This window comes from Aphis gossypii, chromosome 1, assembly GCF_020184175.1.
Source record: "Aphis gossypii isolate Hap1 chromosome 1, ASM2018417v2, whole genome shotgun sequence".
Taxonomy (NCBI): Eukaryota; Metazoa; Arthropoda; class Insecta; order Hemiptera; family Aphididae; genus Aphis; species Aphis gossypii.
The window spans coordinates 25,513,422-25,536,465 of NC_065530.1; the positions used below are offsets into that span (position 1 = coordinate 25,513,422).

A 23,044-nucleotide genomic window follows, 5' to 3' on the forward strand; every position below is an offset into this window, starting at 1 on the left:
TCAAACACATTTTAAAATCTGAGATGAGCGACAAACGTTGCGATTTTATAATAATGCGGGTTTTTTTTTTTGTAGTTTTGCAAGTAGAAAATTGGATGTAGGTAGATTATACTTCAAACTTTTTTTTGGAGGGGAGGGAGAGGGTTGTTTTCAAAAAAGTTTGGAAAAACTTAAATAAATAACAGAAAACATGTATTTGGTTTTTTCAAGCTATTAATAGATTAAAAAAAAATGTTTCGATCAAAATTTAATACAAAATTCCTTATGAGTTGTTCTTACTGAAATTAAAAAAATATATTTAGTGGTAATATTCATTTTTTTTTTATCAGCTGTGTAAGTAAGTTGATTGAATATTCACACTCACGTGTATAGTAATGATTTCTTTCTCCTCAAACAATTTGTATTGTTTTGTTGTAATTAAAAAAAATATTAATCCCTGAAACCTAAGAAATTCATCTATTATTAAAACTATTATATTTTGTAGATATTTAAACTAATTTGAGCTATTTAAATCTCGAATCTATTTTATGTACAACTTTTTGGTTTATATCGATATTGTCTTATAAGTTATAAGTTATAAGTGAATAACGGTAAAATAATATGATAGGTACAATATGTAATATAATATTATTAATTGTATTTTGTTATTTTACAAGTATTAATTATATTTATTCTTGATCATTTAATTTTTTTAAATTTTGTATTATATTACAGAGTCTGACGTGATGATCGGTGATATGGGAGAAACCAGTTTTAGTGAGTATTCAATTTAGTATTTTTTCTACAATTATAATTATTTATAATTATAATAATATCCTAAACTTTAATTAGGTATAATTATATCTAGAAATGTAAATATTTTATTTTTAATTAATAAAAATACTGATAAATTTATATAAATAATAATGATGTATATTTAAAAGTTATTCGCACTGAATAATACACATTCAATTTTGAATATTTAATTGTAATAGTTAACCTTTTATTAAATATTTTACATTTAAATCAGTGATTTTATAATATAATAATAAATTATATCTTTTTCGACTTAAGGTAATGTTATAAAAGTATACTGTACATAATATTATATTATTGACACATTTTTTTTGTTGTGTAAATTAACTTTTAGTTGTTGTTTATTTAATTAGGATGAATGATTTTGAATCTGTGTTGTAAAATACTTATTTTAAACTAATGAAAACTATTTATTAATTTATATAATGTAGTTAATATGATAATAGGTACACCCGTATATTGTGTTCTCTCTGTCTTACGAATATAAACAATAGACAATTTGCGTTCAGTAGAAACGATTTTGTGTTGTTAGTTTTAGTAGTAAACTGCATTGACTTATCATAAAATTTAAAGATAACAATACTATCCATTATCTTTAATCAGTTTTTTTACGATGTTTTAATTTTTAACGAGTTATATTAATTTTTATTTGTTAGTGTATAAAAAATTCATAAATCATTTAAAAATTTAAATACCGTAAACAATGGACTAAAAAACAGATTATATTGTTTCGTTTAAGATTTATCATAGGTAAATTTATACCAATATTATAGCAAACAAGATACAATTTGCTATGTTGTACATTTATAAGATGGATAAAACATATTATGTAGGTATAACAATTTTTATTAAAAATAATTAATAGATATTTACATATGAATTCATTTTCATTCATAGGTTGGCATTAATTTCAGCCTATTCAGTGAAATATCTTAGTTAGTTAGGGTGCCTATAGAATTTAAATTAATTTATTGTTCTTATTTTGTCTGCAGTCATTGTGATATGTATAATATTTATTTGAAAATGCATGTATATTATATAAAAAATTAAAAGTATTTAAATAGAAATTTTAAAAGTAAACAATTTTAAAATGGCCAATAGCAATTTTATTAAGTTTTTAAAACTGTAAATTATTTATAAAAAATAATTAATATTCATTTTAAAATTATTCCATTATAAAGAATACATGTAATATGCATTTAAAATCTTTTTAATAGTTTTTATTTTTAATTTTCTTTCAATTAACTTTCTTTTGTATGCAAATTTGTTCGTAGTTTCTATCTATACCACAGAATATATACAATATATATATATATGTAAATAGTATTATATATTATATAATATTAATAATATTAAAAAAAAACCTGAAAACTCGCTTTGCTCTATAATAGCTTTCGTTTTTTATGCCTCAAAATTAAGTAGGTCACTATACTGATGTTTTAAGTTTAATTTGATTAATATATAATTACATACAAAAAACGATTTTGAACTTAGACTGCCTGTCTACTTATATTTTTATAACTATTTAATTATTTAATATTTTTATAATATTCTCCACTCTTAGTGGATATTATATAAGGAATGAGAAGAAAACATATATTTTACTTATATTAATATTGTAGTTATATGCAAATTTTAATTATTTAATTAGAACTATTTAATGAATTTATATTTCAAATTGTGAACTCATGGGCTGCCCCCACATGAACATGTTTAGTGAATAGTGAGGTCCATTATCTTCTTGGAAAATAAATAAATAAATAAATAAATAGATAATAAGACAATTGATACTATGTTTTAAATTTGAATCGACTTAAAATATTTTGGTAATATAATACATTGATAACTGGTTAAATTAGTACCTATTCACTATTTTAGGACGATATTATTAGGAAAAACAATGTTAGTAAAATACATATCCATGATTTAAAATTTTAATACTTATTTTTTTTTTTTCATTCAAACAGGATTCTGAAAATTTAGCTCAATAGATATTAGGATTTCAATGAATTTGATGACAAATAAGAAACTTTCAAGTTTCATGTGAATTTAAGCCTAAAATAAATTGGACAGATACTGTCTAAACTCATAAAAATGTATGTTTAATTATTAAGTTGATGAATTAAAATAAGTATGTATAAAAACAATCTTATCAGTTTTGATGCGAATAGGAAACATAAGCATTTTATAGACAGAAAATTCTTTAAAAATTGGTTAGAAATACTCCGGAAACAGGATACCACTTATTATTGTTAATTTATAGGTAAATAAAATACGATTTATCAATACGCCTGTATTGGTTGGTATCAAACTCACGGTATTATTTAAAAAAATTAATTTAATTTAATAACCATTAGGATTAATATAATATATTTGAATTATACATTAATAATAATAATTACTAAACTCCGACTGCCCACAGAATTTTATAAATAATTATAAAATATTTGTCAGACTGTATAATGATAATTTATTAACTAAACTTATAGATTGTAAATATTAATCATAATAAAATAAAAAGTAATTTAAATTAATATTTAGAATTGAGTAAATGATTTAGCACTAAAAATGTTCGATTTAATTCTATGTCATACATTAATTGTTTATTTATGTTTCTTAAATATATACAACCACCCTGTACTTTTAAACTGGTAAGACGTATTTGTATTGTGTAAACACTTATTTCTTTAACAGAACATAATAATATATAATACGTATGTTGTACAACGAATGGTTTCTTTTTCATAGAAGATTTATTTCTTCAATTTCTCTACAACTCTAGAAGGTACTTTAATAATGAATTATGGAAACAAAGTAAACTTCAACTATATATATTTTAACTCATTTTTATTTTTTCTAATATTAAATACTTACATTTACATGTAGTTTTTTGTTTTTTTTTTAGAACTGTTTGGAATTTAATTTTAACTTAAAATTATCTATAACATTTTAGACTTTATAATCTATAATTTTATAAGTAAAATAATTTTTCTTTAAATTGTAACTTCAACATTAAAAACTGTTTTCTTTGCTTATAATTAAAAGTATTGAGGTAAATCCTTTATCTGTCTTAAAAGTTAAAACATTATCAGTATTAATTAATTTATTCGATTCAATAATAATGTGTATCATAAAACACCTATGTTTGATGTAGAGGTTCACATGGATATTGGAATACAATAAGTTATTTAATTATATAATAAAACAAAATATAAATATTTAAATATAAAAGGTTAAGTACCTATAGAAATGAGTATATTTGTTCCAACTGCTTATAAAACAACATTTATATTATAGATGTATAACTATTATTTTATTTTAAACAACTTTAAATGAACGACTGGATATTAAAAAATAATTATTATAGAAGGATTTATTTGAAAAATAAATAAATATAATTTAAGCGAGTTGTCGTGTGTTGGTCTTCTATGTACTACATATAAGTAGTTATAATGAAATTGAACTATAGTCTAGTTTTGCAGCTATTATCAATATTAGAAACGATGTTTTAGAGTATTACTATTGATTATAAAAGGACGAGGTATATAAACATTTTATTCAATAGTGTTTCTCAATTTATATTTTTCATATTTGTATAGGTTACTGTAACCGATGTAATTTTCGGGAGATTCAATTATATGAAAGTTGAATTGTGTCAGCTAAGGAAGCTTTATTTTTTTTTCTAGTTTCAAAGTTGAATTTGAATATAAAATAGAATAAATTTAGTTTTAAATATGTTGATTTTCAAAGGATTAAGTAACATTAGATACTTGTTAGATTATAAAACAGTAATTCATGACTTTCCATTTTATATTTTAGTGTAATATTATTACAAAATGTTGGAACCATCTGGAAAAGTAGACATTGAAAAGGTTTGAAGGCTAATTAAATATGTAAGATAAGGTTCCGAGCAGATTATTAATATTTATTTTGAGCATACCTTATAACAGTTGTCCATAATTCCATTTAGGCAGTGTCGGCTTTTGAACTTTTGTATCAGGTGGGCTATGATGAGGTCAACAATTTTAAGGAGGGACATTAATTTTATAATTAATAATTTTATTATATATTATATATTATATATTAATATGTGATATTATAAAACTATTCTACACAATATTAAGCATGCCATTAATAATTTTGATATACCTATGATAAAAAAAAACTAAACATATTTTAAATTTCTAATACATATTAATACATATTATTATTTTGTTGTAATAACAATTCAAATATACAACAAAATCATACTATAAGAATTTTTTTTTTATTTAAAACAATATAAACAAATTATTTAAGAAATAAAAATCAAAAAATTTTTATGTTCAAATTATAAAATGTAAACATCTATATTAATTTGATTGCATGATAAAAATTAATTGGAAATAATTATAAAAATTATAAGATAATAGTAAAGCACATTTGACATTTGTAATTTTTAGTTTCATAAATAGTTATGAATTTGAAATAAAAAGTTAAAATGTACATATTTTTATATAATAATATTCTTTTATTTTTATAATATTTAACAAAACTATTTATAGTATTGTCAATATTTAACTATTTTGCTTTAGAATTTTTTAGAACAATTATGTTTGAGCTACACAGATTACTGTGGAGTATAGAATTTTTAAGTATTATTTTATCCTTTTCATACACAACAGTGTTCATTCATATGTTATAGAAGAAACCAGTATTATAATTGCAATGGCACATATCATAGCTTTATTTTTTCTTGCATTTAGACGTTGGTAAATCGCGTCTATTATACATGCATCTTGAATACATCGTTTTTAAACAGTTCAAAGTGATATTTTACGCATTACCATATTTGAATATACAATAGCAATATTTTTATATTTTTAATACATAAGATAATTATCAATGACCAATTATGATTTGGTATGATGAATCTTAATTAAATTTATTTGTAAAATAAGATGTGATATAGAAGGAATGATATTTTTTAAGTGACTTTGCTCCACACAACTATTTGTAGTACTAGTTACCATACCTATTATCAAACTACTTAAATTACATTAAGAATATTTGAAATAAAATTAATTGATCTTATGTAAATGATGAGTTAAATTATTTAATTTGAATTATATGTTATGCTTGTTGTATTAAACCAATTTTTACGCAGGCATAAGAATAGTACTTAATATAAATAAACAAAATTGTACATACATTTATAGAAGTTTGACATTTGTCATTGATGTTATTAAACGTAATTAACTATAAATTATACTTATTAATTACTTTCCAATTTAGTTTTGAATTACTTAAAGTTGTATTGGCTATAGTTTTATGCTAGTTGTTAATAGTTATAATTTTAAAAAATATTCACAATTTTTAGTATTTGGGTTTTTTTTTAGAAGAATTTATTATATTTTTTAAATTAATTAATGTATAAATACATTTTTCAGCAGCAGAACTTATATAGAAACTATTCTTCTCATATATGACTATGATGGTAGTGTACAAGTGTCTATTTTATGCATATAATACAAAATTGTATACGATTAATTTCCTTGAAGTTCATTGAGCAAGATGATTTTGTATATTATATCTTCATATCCTTGTTCGTCGAGATTCTAAACAAGATCAAAAGGGCTTTTTACATATTATTATTTTCATTAAGTTCTATACATATTATATTATAATGAAAATTAAATTTCTTTTATTAAATTTAGATAAATAAATATTGTGAAAACAATATAACAAATTTAACAAATTTTCTAATAAATATAAATTATACGTTTATACATATATACGCATTAGATACATCGTCATTTTATTTCTATGGTAATAAAAATTAAGAGTAAATATTAATGTTTATTAGTATCTATATAATATTCATAAATTTTGATATCTTCTACAAAGCGTATATGGTATATAACAATATTATTTAATTTATATTTCATAACAATTAAAATTTAAAAAGCTTCAAATTGTTTTTTATTTATACATATGATTTTATTTAATCTTTGAAAAATAATTTGTATATTACACAGTCTATATAAGATGTTAAGAAAATTATCTAAATAACTGCAATACATAGACACATTTTTAGTGAACTTAAAAATATTATGTTTTATTATTTTAATTAATGGTGTTACGTTCAAAAATTTATATCTGAAGTACAACTTTTAAGTTTTAACAGTTTTAAGTGTTCTATTTAAAAGATTTATTGTTTTTAGTTAAAAAGTAGTAATTTGTAGGTTTTTACAAAAATGTTATGTGGAACTTAAATACAATTATTAAAATGAACTATGTTTTTATTTCTAAAATTATACTATGACTATCACATAATGAATAAATATTCATTTTTTGTTTGTACCAAAGTTCTCAAATTTATCACTTTAATGTTTTAGTAAGATGTTTAAAACTATTTATTGACTGTAGATTTTTGTCATTACAAATTTATAATGATTGTAGTTTTAGTCAAAATTAATAAGTAAACTATAAGTACCTTCTTCTTACATTTTACTTTTTGTAAAATTAAAAGAATACATTAATTTACCATTAATTTTTGAAACTATTGCTGATTTGAATTTGATTTATTTAAATTAATATTAAAATCCATGATCTTAGATATCAGCTTAAGTCTTATAGAAAAATATATTCATGAAGTTTGGATTGGAAAATTTTGTTCAAAAATCCATATTTATAAGTCATAACTTATAAACAATTTCAAAATTTTTATTTAATTCTAAATATTTGAATATAATATATTATAGTAAACTGTATTTAATTCATATTGTCGAATACAAAAATGTTTATAAATTTATTTTTAATAATAAGCAGTTTGAATTTAATAAACTTTATTGTAATTATTTAATATACAATAGTGTACAACATTTTGCTTACTACCTATATTAAATTCAAAGAACTAAACAAGTGATCACACATTACTACATAAGCCCATAATTTGTGTATAAGAACATTCATATATTTATAGCAATATTTGAATGACTTAGTAACTATTATTTAGGTTTAATAAAATCATAAACCAAAATATAGAAATAAGGAAATTGTTAGAAGTAAAAGTATGTATTTTGTTTTATTTTATATGGAACTGTTTCGATAAATAAATAAATAAATTATGTATAGGTATATAAATTAAATAAATAAATAAATAAATATATCACACTTTTAGAGTACCTCAAGAACTAGAATTTTTTTTAGTTCTATCATATTATTATATGTTTAATATGTGAAGTGTAAATTGATGAATTAAGTTTAAGTACCTGTTTGCTTATAGCAATTGCACCATTGGGAATTTAGTTGTAAAATATTATTGATCATTTATAATTTTCATCCATTTACTAAAATATAATACTCTAACTTTGATAAGATTATTTTTTTTTAAATAAAAACAAAATAAGCGAGTTATAAAATTACTTATAAACTAATAAAACTGTGATTTTTATTTTATTCTCAATTTAGTTTTCGTGTTTTAAATACAGATCATACCATCTCTAGAGTTTCTATGACTGTTTATAATGTGTAAAAAAGGTAGAAAGAATTACAAAAGTTTACTTTAACTTAAAGAAAAAAATTTGATTCAGTGTTCTGTAGTATTTTATTTCAAAAGTTAAAACAAACAGTGATTATAAGAACTTGGCATTATTTTTATTGACTTCATATCACAAAACAGAAAAACAATTTGTTGAATTAAATGGTATTCAAAATAATGAGCAGATAGTTTACTTTTTAAGAAGTTACAGAGTGGTACAATTTCTTTCTTTACTACTTTTTATTTTCCTCTAAAATATAATACATTATTATTATTTTTTAACTAAAAGTCGTTTTTCGGTAGTTCCGTAGATAATATTATTATACAATTTTTATATTTAACTGTAGTTTTTTTTCTTTTTTTTGAAATGAGTTTTGAACTATAGTGTTATTAGATTCACTGAAGTATGATAAAATGATAATATAAATTATAAGCTGAATTAAAATTTATTGATTTTTCTATTTTATTTATTTATTACAGGTGATCATATCATATTTTTTTTTCTTACAACATTAACAATTATTTATTTTAGGATTTATATAATTAAATTCCTATACCATTAGATTATAGTATTTTATATAATAAAAGTAGGGACCTAAGAATAAAATAAAAAATAAAAATTATACATATTTATTCTAGAATCTATCTATATAGAATCATGCGTAGTAACATACATTATTTATACTACTACTAAATACTTACATTGATCTAAGAAATGTAATTATAATGTAAGTTAGAGACATTATTTATGCATGTATATTCATAGAGTCGACATGACTCTAATGTCTTAGATTCTAAATAACTGAATCTAGTGTACCTAACATTTGTCATTCTATTTTACTTAACATTGATATATTAATTAAGTATTGTATAATGGTATACGCGAAAATTTATTTATTAGGGGAGATAATGTTTTAACAATATATATTGTTAATTCGATTAATAATAAATAATGAATTCTGCGCTGATGATGTAAATTTTGAATTGTAAATCGTGTAATAGTTATCGAAAAAAAATGTAAAACTGCTAAATTAGGTATACGTCGAAAACATAAAATAGACGATTCCTAACCTGCCATGCTGGACTACTGTAATACGTGTAAAGCGTGTATAGTAAAAATAATTTTGAAATAAACTGGCCGGTGAAAAACCGCTACTATATGGTACGGAAAGAATGAATTACGAAATAATTGGAACCGCAATATGTAATATTTCATGCTGAGATACATACATGATCATTTATGACACGAAAAATGTTGTGGACTACACAATGACCTAATGCAGTCCTCGTTATTTTTATCACATATAATTCGAAAGACCCCTTGCACGTGATGCCCCTTAAATGCATTACAAAAACTAAAATTTAATACAACGAAGGTAAAGGTCTTATTTCAATAGGATAACGTTGCTAGTTGTAGTCATATTATTTTGCGATATAAAAATATTCATAATAAGGTTTATTTTTGACGTAGTTATAGTCTGTACGAGACCCTATAATATTACATTTTTATTGTAAAGGAATAAAATAAAGAAATTATAAGTAGCTTTAAGAATATCATTTTAGAGACTCTGTCAATATAGTTCAAAATTCAAATACCTACTACAAATTCCACGATTGCTAAAATCTTAAAACAAAACATAAGTAGTTTTTAAAAGTTATACTTGTAAGAAAGAAATTTGAAAGATTGGACATAATATCATTTGATGAGAACAGACCCTATTATTATTGATACTTAGTTTCTATACATTTTAAATTATACGTATAAAGGAGTTTTATAAAATAAGTACCGATATCTGGTGATTAAGTCATTTGATTATTTTGATAGGTACGTAATTTAATATACAACTGTCATAATTTATTGTAGTATACTATATACGTGTTATATTATATTATTCTAGATCCTGAGCGAGTTGATAATGTATTGGTTATACAATAATTATGTATGAGTATTTTTTTTTTAAATTGTTGTGTTTATTATCATAATTGTATAGAGTTCTTAGATTTTCGGTTTAGATATATTTTCTGGTAGAAAAGTAAATATAATTGATATTGCAGAGTTGTGATGTGGTTAAAAGTAAAATATTAATTTCTGTATATAATCGTTGAATATTATTGGATTTAAATACCCATATATTATAAACACATATGTAATACATGGCAGACACTTACTCAATGATGTGATATATTCGACAACTATTGTACAGTAAATTGGTTTTGCACATTATCCCTTTAAAAAAATAAAATATACATTATTGAATTAAAAAATAACGAAATTTTACATAGATTTTTATATACTTTATAGGTACCTATAACATATTATTATATCGAGTCCCAACCACTATAATACTAACATGTATAGATTATTTTTTTTATCTTTATCTTTTTTTTTTTTGTTCAATAATGGAAGTTAAATTATAATTTATACTTAACATGGATTCAAAACTCGATAAAAATTGTTTTATATTACAAAATATTTTATGTATAAAACCAATAAATATTTTTATAAGGTATTTTTTAATATAAAGATCTAGTATCATTGTATAGCCAAATATAACTACACGTTTTAAATTATATTTAAAGCTTAAAACACGAATTCCAGCTTGGGTAGAATAAATAAATCATGGAACTTAAACGGCTTATGGTTGGTTTTGTGTTTAAATTTATGCTAAACATATCTCGATCCATTAACGATGGAATAATATGGTACCTTTCGAATGTGCTTTTGGCTATAATATGTCTGTGTACCAATATATCATGATATGCGCTATTGTCATTGATATTAAACTCTTAATTTAGTTGATTCTGTTACACTGAGTATTTTATAACATTAAAAAAATAGAAGTAAGTAGAGTTTATTTTTATACCCCTTAAAATCCTAAGTATCGAGACTTGACAATAAATATATTTTTTATACAAACGTTGTGATAATTTTTTTCACTTAAGTATATATTAACTTTCTTATAATTGTTCTTATTTTTGTACAATTCAAGTATCATCCTCCGAATTTTCTATTTTCTTAGTGAAATTAATAACCATAATATATGCATAGTCATGAAACTAATTTAAAATTATTTATATAAAGTAAAACGATTTTCATGCTTTCTGACAAACTTGTCATAAATTATGTTATTCTATGTAGGTACTTTAGTAATGTTTAAACATGCAAACAAAACTTTGTTTATTTGTTAAAAATGTATTAATTTAAGAAGAATGAATTTAATATTAAGTTTCAAGTTTTAGTATATAAATTGACAGATTATTATTGCTGCTTTAAACGATTTGTTTGTGTAGTATAAATTTATAAGATTCTATTTTATTAATAACAATAATCGCGTTAAATGATATTAAATCGTTTTATCCATAGTTTTAAAGTAAAATAATCATGTTGTTTTTTTCCATTTATATACAATATATTGTATTGTATTGAGAAACTAATTTATCAGGTGTACTAATTTTTTTAAGAGTAATGTACTCATATTGACTTAGAAAGTATTTTGTTTAAAATAAACTATTCGTATTTCTGTAGAATATTTTATGATATTATTATGAATTGTGAAGTCGTAACAAAACAAAATCACTATAGTATAATATATACTACATTTGACTTATTTTTACGCATTTATTAAAAATTAAATAAGCGTTTATGAAAAACTAAATAAAATTTTTTCGTTTTATAATCCTAGTATTATGCATATTTACAAGACCATAAAATACCACAAGTCTTACTCATTTTGGTAGTTATGGTACCTAAATGTTTATTATTATATATTTAGAACAGTAAATAGTAGGTACTAGTGGATTCTCGGTCTAACAGTTTTAAATAATTCCTGTGTAGTAGGTACGTATGAAGGAAACACATTTTGATAAATGTCTGTATTACGTTGTTTTAATTGTAATGCGAATGAAATGACGACAAAAAAATATATATTTTTTCGACCCCTTCTCTGTCGTTTTCGCCCACGAGATATGATTACTTAAAAAATTACAACTAAAATAGTAATAATAATAATAAAAAAAAACCCAAAACAATAACAGATATTGATGTCATATCAGTTTTAGTATAATATCATCTATCATGTTTATGGTTATAATTTATTTTAATATATTATGTACAGTAGCGATCTGCAATGAGCGCGTCCATTCTTGGTTTTAGTTTTAGTGTATAAAATAAACAATTATGCATTACTACATTTACGTTTTTCTTGTTGTTTGTAATTAAATAAAAATGTTATTCTGTCTTTTATTTTGTCAGACGACGGTGATCAACAGTCAGACGTCATCGACCAGCAGTCGAAGACATCCAACTACGAGCCTCTGGAAAGGCGAATGACACCGGGTGGATCGATAACATTCACCTGTAGGATTGGTCTAGTCGATCAGAGCCGTCAGAGCATTCAATGGTATCACGGCGACAAACTCATATCGATAATGGTACGCACGGTCGATTATGCCCACCAAAGGGCTCTTTCTTGAATTCGAGAGCAATAATAACGAATACGTAAAATGTTGAACGGTCGAGTCGTAAACAACTTTAAAATTAATATATTCTTGAGTGCTCTTCAAAACTAACCGTTTTTAAAGAGCTCAATATAGGAAATTGTCTACGTGTGGGCGTATGTGTCGTGCAAACGTTTGCGTAGTAAGTTGTCATGAGCATGCGTGGCTACATCGTGTACAAAAAAGATAGCGGAATACTCCTACACAGCATAAACATCAACAATTTGTAGTCAACGAGTAATGCTATTTATGCTATTTATTAAACAGGAACGTACCAAAAAAAAAAAAAAAAAAAATTGTGTTATAAGAAATCTGAAAACATTTCAAATATTTCAATTTGTAATAAATTCAACTTAAAATCTACTTTCCCAATTTTTTGAATTTTGTTTTATCATCACTGATTAAAAATACTACAATTTTTCCATTTTTTAAAATCAAATTTAAACGAAAGAAAAGATTCGAATGAGTGTTTATGCTCGATCTGAAGTAGATAAAATTTAAATATGTTTTTTGTTCTATTATCATATTAAGTACTAATTTTATCGGTTAGATGTAAGAAATTAAAATTGAAAATACACAAGATATTATATTATACTAATATATTAGAAAAGTGTGGTTTTGTCAAAAAAAAAAAAAAAAAGAGAATTTGTATCAAATCTCTTAATAAATTATATGGGTAGGTAATTTTTTTTTTAAAAAAAAGGTTATTAGAGGTAATTGTGATGATGTCGCATACGAATTTTAAAATAAAAACGGAATTCAAAACGTTATCTCGTGATTTGATTAAAACGATTATTATTCCTTCGGTAGCGATCGTTTTACTTGTCCATCAGACAAGATATAACAATGATAATAATATAGTGTTTAATAACGGACATAATGATAGTAATAATAATTAAATTACACGATCTTTATTAATCACCGATGTACCACACGGTACGCTGTCTACGAGGATTTATTTATTCAACTGCATATGTGCGCGCGATAAATCACACAAGACACGTCAAAATTACCGGACGTAGAAACAACATAAAATATAATAAATAGACAAATAATTTTTTGCCGTTTGAAACGACAATAATAATTCATAAGCTATTTTAACGGCTTGTGAAATACATACGTGCGTATAATGTTTACGAAATACATTATACTGAGCTCACCACATGATAAAATTACATCGTCGCAAGTGAAGATACTTTTATATAGACTTTATAAAACACAAATACATGGTGTTATAAATTATTTTTATTTTAACTGATTTCAAGTATGTAAGTAGTGCTTTTATTTGTCAACATATTTAAAGAAAAAATAAAAATAGTACAAATTCTATTTAGAAGAATTTTATATTCGCTCATAAATCTGATTCTTGTGTAGACTAATATCCACTGGATATTTCGTTTGAAATTGTAATTTATTTAGACGAAAATCATAAACTCGTTTCAATTGATCACGTATGGGGGTTATTGTGCTATTACGATATTGTCATTATACAGTTTTATATATTTTTCAGTCTACGAATATAGTAAGGGATGGAGAGGAAAATTATGATTTGGATGTGAATTATGATGAGTACGTTGGTCGTAAATGAAATGAGGATATTATTTTATTTATTTATTATTCCGTGACTAAAAACACTTTTATTGCCATTGATAAATTTAGCAGAGAATTTTCTAATTTCTAATTATTAATAATGAAGTTATTCTTTGTACTATTTTTAGTGAATAAATCGATATACGCACCTACACTCTACAGCATGAATGAATTTATAACCTAAATAGGTTATAATAATATATTATTTTATTGTTTGATTAAGTAGATTAACCTACGTTTGAATATGAGTACTATAATATAATACAAAATAATACCACTGTAATCAACTAACATTATAAAATAAATGTAAGTTTACTTGTTCAGTTAAAGCAAATTTTATCCCTTTCTAATCCATCAAAACTTCTCCCAATCTTAGCTTGCCTAAATATATTACTTTGAAATATTAAATAAAACTAACTCTTTAATAAAAAATATTACTTCTCTTATTACCTTTTCCCGATAGCCTTTCCCAATGGCTAAAATGAAACTAGAATAATGATTATTGAACTAGTAAATAAATAATTAAATTATAGGAACTACCAACGGGTAACTTACTCTATACGTCAGTCATGCTTATTAAAATTATTTATCATCATAGTTATTATTTATCGTAAATACATAATGAAACCAATTTTTTCTTTTACTACATTTTTAAAAAAACTCGTACTTGCATATTATTTCAATTAAATTTGAAAACAAACGTACACAATTATACTAAAAATTACTCTCGTTCCGCTCGTTTCAGATGAGAATTTAATCTCATGAGAATAATCACTTTAGGAAGGTTACTTTAGTATGTTATAGTCATGTTGTCTTTTAAATACGAAAACAATTAATTATTGCATTTGTAAAACTACTTCAAACATAAGCCTTTGCATCCTACGTAGTTTAACCGTAAGTTTAACTTTTTCCTTTAGTTCTTTTTATAGTGACTCTTTTGTAAAATAATGAGAATTTTGAGATCCTAATGCTCTCAAAATAACATCCACACATTATTATCAAAAGATTGTACATTTTTTTTTCTTTTGGAAATCAGTTATCATGAAAACATGACATCGTTATAAAAGAAATCCAAGTTTTCTATATCCACCTGGAAATTTTAATGCTCTTATTACAAATACACTTTTACGCCAAATGTATTTAATTGGATATAATCGAACAATAACAGTTATAATAATAAATGTCTGCATAATATATTATTACGCATTTAAGTTTCATGACATTATTAATTAACGATCTCATGAATTATTAAACGTAGATATTGTAATTTGAATAAGTTATTTATTGTTTTAATATTTTTAAAATATCTTATATCTTAATAAACTTAAAAGAGCGTCAATACATTTTTATACCTTATTTTTTTAAGGCTTATTTACTTTAATCAAATGTTATAGCATGTAATTTTTAAATTTAAATAAACCAAAAATTCAGAACATTATAATATTTATCTCGCTTATGTATTTACGTAGTTAACATTTTCACGTATTTTAGATTGTCATAAAATTTGATTCAGTATTGAAAATAATTTATATCAGAAAATTAATTTTTTTTTGTGTTTAAAAACATTATAAATAAAAAATTGCTACCTATATTATTTTTAGTAACTAAAGGAAAACGTAAATATATTTATTTAACATCGCATTTGAACTAAAATAATAGTTGTATTTCAAAAATCGTATTCTTGATACATTTTCATAAACTGTTTATTAGACATGATTTATTTTCCAAAATATTTAAACGTATTTTAAAATTTTTATTCCACAAATATATATAGGTACACAGTAATGACTTGCGTATAAGTTAGGTATACACTTAAATGTGATATTTTTGTAAACATATTCATCCAAAAGGAATAATTGTAATACAAATTAAATATATTTAAAAATTAGGTACCTTGCACTCATATATTTTGTTTAGAATCCATATTTTGAATGAAATAGTTTATCATTAAATGCATATTTAACACCTATTCTACTCAATGATGAGATACATTCAAAACCTAGTATACAGTAGACATAAGTTTTTTGACTTTAAAAATGTATTTAAATGAGTGAACATTTCAAACAGTATGTAGAAATTATAACAGTTTATATCCGGTATAACATTTTTAAATGTGATTTGTAAGGTAAAAATAATGCAATTCTAAAATAATTGATTTCATCGAAAAAGTGACAAAATATAAAAATTGGATTTATAATACATAATACATTAAAAAATAACAGGAGCTCGATATCAACCGGACAATTTTTCTGTATTTTAAAGTCTATTAATCATTTCTAAACTGACATTCTGAACGAGAAATGATACGGTTAAAGCTTATCGCCATAAATCTCGCATAGTTGCCTTTGGGACTAACACGTACCTAGTATAATATAGGCTCAAAACAGTGAATCAATTTATTCAGTTTGTTTCGAAAATTTGTAGCATTTATAATAGTTAATAATGCATGTTTTTTTTTTTATTAAGGTCATAAAAAAGTTAAATTAAAAGTAATTGAATGTTTGTATTTATTCTTATCAAAATGCGACAAAGCGAACACACAGACGAAATTAAATAAAATAGCAGCCGAAATACAATATACAGCTAATACTTTGTTGATGCGCTTCCTCATCTTATTTTGGCTTTGGCTATATGGTGTACGTGTCACGATTTCTCGGGATCAGGGATTTCATCAGATATATGAAACATCTGGGTCAGGGAGTTTGTTAATAAGAATCATCTGTTCACAACTAGAAATGTTCAAATCAACTGTTAATGCTTTTTGATAAAGAATAATAATTGACGAATGACGTAAGCAAATTTTAAATTTTAACTTTGCGTATAAAAATAAAACATATTAATATAGCTTTATTTACAAACCAATTTTATATTATGAAAGATAATGTAATACATTGTCTTGGAAATGATATACATTTGAAAATTACAAAATACAGGGATATAAATGAATTTACTTTTTATGGAAACCTAACCTAACCTATATTATGTTTAATTATTAAACACTATTTGAAAGCACTTTTAAATGTGAAATCTACAATAATAAGATTCGATTACGTATTAGTTGGATTTTGTGAGTATAGTTATTGTATATGTTAAATATTTGTATGCAATTGAGTTTTGTATATTATCATGCCTTGTTAAAAATTAGAATTTAATTAAATTGTTTTGTTATATACATGATAACTTTAAAATAAAAATGTAGTTGCAGAAAACAAAGCAAAATAATTTACTAACTGAAAAGAATCCCGCTTGCATTCTTATAAAATTAAAAAAATACATACACAATTTTCTTAAGTGTTATTTTTACTTAATAATGTAAAAAAATTGCATATATTTTTTCTCAAGAATGATGTTATTATAAAAAATAAATTCTCCCAAAAAATATTAATGCATATACTATTATTTAATTTACTTGATGAATTTTTACATTTTTCATAAAATATAGTGATTTAGATAAGAATTTTAATCTATATGGGTTATAGATACAGAGCAAAATCTCGTTAAAAATGGAATACTTTCCGGGGAATAAAAGTAAACATAACATTTATAAATACACAAATATATAAGTAAATGTAGATATTTAAGAAATAAAGAAATCAATTATTGCTAATTAAATTAATTATATGAATAGTAGCTTGTAAAATATAAATAATATCACATTTTTAGTTATAATATCATCTTCATATAAAAATTATTTTTAATACACATCTATTTTCTTTTATTTGATAGGAGGTATGATAGATATAATAAATTAAATATGTTAAAATTACTCATTCAGTCACCCAGTGACAAATACTTGTTTCTTAATTACATAATATTTTATAGAAACAACATTTGTTTAATATAAATAAAATAAATAATAAAATTGGATGACTATTATTTTAAATTACCATTTTTAAATTTTGAATGTAGTGATGAATGGATTGGTTTTACATTTTTACAATGATATGAAAGTGTATGGGTGTGTTTGTTTTTAAATTTCATGTCCACTTGTAGCTGTAAAAATTCTTCATTCTTCCATTTAGAGAGTGATTACTTATAGAAATATGTATCTAATTAGTACTTTGGGATAAAAGTTGTAATTTTTTGTTTGTTATGCATAGTATTTAGTATTAAAAAAAATTATAAAAACATATATTTTTTTTTGTAAGGTGTTACCAATTTGATTTTACTGCTTTCTTGTTAAACAGAATATATAAAAAATTAATAGACATTTTCATTTGTTGACTTAATTTGAATTTTTTGTAAATTTATGCAATAATTTTTTTTGTTTCGTCAAAAAGCTCTACAATTTAATAATCAAATGGTTTTCAATTGGTTTTTATATATATTTTTATAGATTTTTTTTGTTCTAACTTTTATGATATCAGATATTTAAATGATAATTATTATTTATTTTACTTATTTCGTTGTAATTTAAAAAATAATTATTATTTTTGTGATTTAAAACTTTTCACAGTTGCTCAAACTTTTATTTTCCATACATTTTGAAATTTTCAACATAATTCGATTTAGTTTAAACTGTTCATTACTTGAAGCTATTTTTACTTTAAAATGAGAATACGTGGTATTGATTTATAAGTTCATAACAATTATATTATAATATATTACTAACAAATAGTACCTATAATAGATGCACTGTTTTTAATAAAAGTTAGTTAAAAAAATACCGTTATATAAATAGAAAAAAATAAACTACTTATAGACTATAGTATTATAAATAATAATTAGGTACTTATAACACTCCCTTAGAAATAGACGCTGACATAACGTCTTCGCTCAAAATCGTTTATCATATCATTGAATTCAAATTTAAAACATCGAATATGCTCAGTATCTTATTTCATGAATTACTCACTCAGAACTCACTAGAGTATAGATCATAGGGAATTAAAATTTTTATTAAATAATAAAATTATTATTCAAAAGTAAAATCTATTGTTATTGATGATTTATTTTGTAGATAAACTATGTTTTTAGTTTATTAAAAATATAAATACAAACTTGTCTAATAGTTATTGTTAATTTTTTAATAATTTTTTTAGTATTAGTCATAATGAATAATAAAAGTATATTATTTTACCACAATAAATATAATATCTTATGTGTCTTTGCCCTTTGGTTCATGTATAATATGATATAACGTATATTAAATATTATAATACGATTTATCCCTTTTTTTGAGTGAACAATTTTATTTTTATATGATACGATTTTTATTTTGTACCAATGGAAACATAAAGTTATAAAATTTAATTTTTTATTAGACTCATAGTGATTTATTAAGGGTGCTATCAAGTTATTGTTATTTCACAATGACGTACTATATATAAACGAATGTTACCTATTTACTTGTTGAAAAAAATCAACGTATTTCATTAATTTAAATATTGTTGTAATTGATATAAACCTAATGATATAATACATTGGTACAGAAATGTTATAAGATATATACCTACATTTTTTTTGCGGTTTTATTTGAACGTCAAAATATTTAGAATTAGAATTATAATTTATTTATTTTTGGAAATTTGTTTCAGTTTTTAACTATGATAATACATTTAAAAAGTTTATAAAGTTTTTAACAAAAACTGTGATTTATTCATTAGTTAAACGTTATAAGCTGTGCCTAATGTCGTTGTTCAAATATTATGATTCATAACTAGCACTGGAATAATATTAATTTTAGCGACCGAGTATACATGAAAAGTTTTTCTGCATCCGATTAGTTATAAATTTATATTTATTTAAAATAAAACTATTTTGTGAGAAGGTGGAACCTAACCTTTTTTATATTGCAAAATCGAGAGCTGGGAATGGTATTGAATCACTTCACTTAATTTCTTCCAGCCAAATCACTTCAATTATTTTCTTAAACGTATTTTTTGATGTATTATAATTGTATATACATAATACTAGACCTACTTGTATGAATGTATTTTGGATATACATTTTTGGCTAATTTTATACGGCAACTTGTCTATTACTTTATATTGTTATACACATTAATTGTTTAATTCTGATTATTTTAAGGGATTCAATATAGATGACAGTTGATACATGTAAGTCACAAGAGCTTGCATATTAAGTTGGGTATCTGATAAATACTTTGAAACAAAATTATTTATGAAATCTACTTGAACATTTTTTTCATATATTTTAAATTAAATTTAGATTTCAATATAATTAATACAAAAAAAAAAATATTATAATAGCAGTTAACTTAACGATGTATTTACATATTTTTTCATGTGTTATTGATACGATAATCAGTATATTTAGATATGTATATTTTTGAAGAAAATACAGTCTGAAAAATAAATTCTTTGAAAATCAAAAATGTTTATTTTTTTATAGGACCGCAGGGGAAGTTTGAGTGTAGAGACGGATAGATCATCGAATTTTTTTGCCAGCCGTCTAACACTTGCTAGCGTCACTAGAGCTGACTCTGGAAAGTACACTTGCAAATCTGGCAATACGAATTCTACTACTTTTACACTACATGTTATATCACCAGGTAAACATTATATTATTATGTACCTAATACTTTTAGACAAAATAATCTAGAAATTATTGGACTAAACAAATATGAAGTAGCTACATTAAATTTAAAAAAAAACCAATCTATTAAGGTAGTTAAAATATTTTTTCAAATTTTAATATAAATACTATTGTTATTATTTTTGAAGTTAGGTATGCTTTTGGTGTAGATATAGATCTTATTTTAGAATTAATACAAAATTAAATGGGATTTGATATTTTAAGTATTTAATACATAAATATATGTATTATTTATAATATATTATTAGATACTTGATAATATGTTAGTCATAATATTTACATAGTCTGTAGTTATGTCTTACTACTAACGTTTCGGCCATTTTGCATATTATAAATTCTAGTTATTTTAGCGGTTGGGTGATGTTAACCAAAATGTATTAGATGGTGTGGATTGATACATGTATACTAAACACAGATTAGTTATTATAATATATACGAATAAGTATATAATTCCGATGCTATTGTTATAGCCATGTCAAAATTGCATATGTCGTGATTTAAGGATTAATATTCATACCCGAATAATGTATTTGTCAACTCGTCAGCATTATTATGTCACATGTAATTTTAAATGTTGATTTGCCATTCACACGATGGATTAATAACAATGAATAGAAATATAGGTACCTGTTTAAATCACAATTGTTATACTTCGCAAAATAATGTAAATTTCGACGAAGTGGAAAATGTAAATCGAATATTGAACGATAAAAAATAATATCGTAGTCAGATGTAAAATATTTCCGACACTTTTCACATTTAAATTAACACACATAATTTAAATATAATAAATATTAAAATACGATACTTGATAAATTGTTGTATCACCTATCCAGTGTTTAAAGTTTATGTGATATGTAACTAATTAGCATTAATTGTTATGTAAATATATTATATTCAGTATTTACTTAAGAGACAACCAAGTCACCTAGAAATATAAAAAAGTAAATTATTTGAATTAAAATCAATTTTGTTTGTATATACCTATTATATTTATTAAATCATTTTATACTTTTTCTCATTACTCGTTTAAACATTATTAAAAATATTAATGACTAATATGAATATACTATTTTATATGTTTGAATATGTTTTGTTTCAGCGAACGGATTAGCTTTGCAAGACGGTTTGACATCAAAAGGTTCACGTAATTACCAATCCGATTATGTTATATCAATTATCATATTTAATTGGATTGCATGCTCAATATTTGTAATTAAATTGCTGTAATGATAAACATAACATTTGTAATATAAATTTTACACATTTTTGTAATTGTTTTTACATTAGTTTTCAATAAGTACCATAATTTTAATATGATTTTATATTTTTTTGGATTATAAACAAAGAAATAAAAATACCTAGGAATAATGTACAATTGTATCTATCAAATAAAATATGTACGTTGTGTAATAATGCGTTTTTATTGTTATTTAGATTTATTATGACTTCATATGTGACATTTTTCATTTTACGTTTTGTTTTCTCAAAACACGAAAAACATCTATAACGAGTCATAAAATATTATTTGTGATTTAGTTGAAAAAGTAGATAAGCATGTACATGAAAATTAATAATTGTTCAGAACAATAGAGGTATTAGAATATTATATAAAATTATCTTATAAATCAAAATATGTATTTCAGTTAATAATTAGACTAAGCAAAAGAAATTTGATTTTCTACAAATTAAAATAAATTTTATAAATAATTTCATCATATTTATACTTAATATTTGGACATTTACATTTACGTTTTTGTGGATTTTAAGATTAATTTGTTTTTAGTCTATACTTTAATTCGAAAATGAAGAAACTTAGGGACTTTTAAATTTCCATAATTTATTTTTATTATTATTTTCTAGGTAATAATAGATGTTTTAAAATATCGGTATTTAATTAATTAATTTATTTATGATAATATTTGTATTTGTAATTTAATAAGTTAAATAAACTTACACAAAATTCTTCTTAAGGTCGTTTTATAGTAAAAATATTTAAAATATAGAGACTTTTTGCCATTACGTATATCATATTATACTTATAATAATTTATATAATATAGAAAATGACGTTTTAAAAATA

At 22.6% G+C, this 23,044-nt stretch overlaps 1 protein-coding gene across 1 annotated transcript in view; it reads left to right on the forward strand.

Moving 5' to 3' along the window:
* The window catches only part of LOC114122392 (lachesin-like), a 70,978-nt gene extending 48,623 nt beyond the window's left edge, over positions 1-22,355 (forward strand). Inside the window, exons 4-7 of the mRNA XM_027985041.2 lie at positions 715-756; positions 12,570-12,748; positions 20,759-20,918; positions 22,065-22,355. Coding sequence (XP_027840842.2) covers positions 715-756; positions 12,570-12,748; positions 20,759-20,918; positions 22,065-22,192 — 509 coding nt within the window. The 3' untranslated portion in view covers positions 22,193-22,355. The remainder of the gene's footprint in view (positions 1-714; positions 757-12,569; positions 12,749-20,758; positions 20,919-22,064) is intronic.
* The last annotated feature ends 689 nt before the right edge of the window (positions 22,356-23,044 follow it).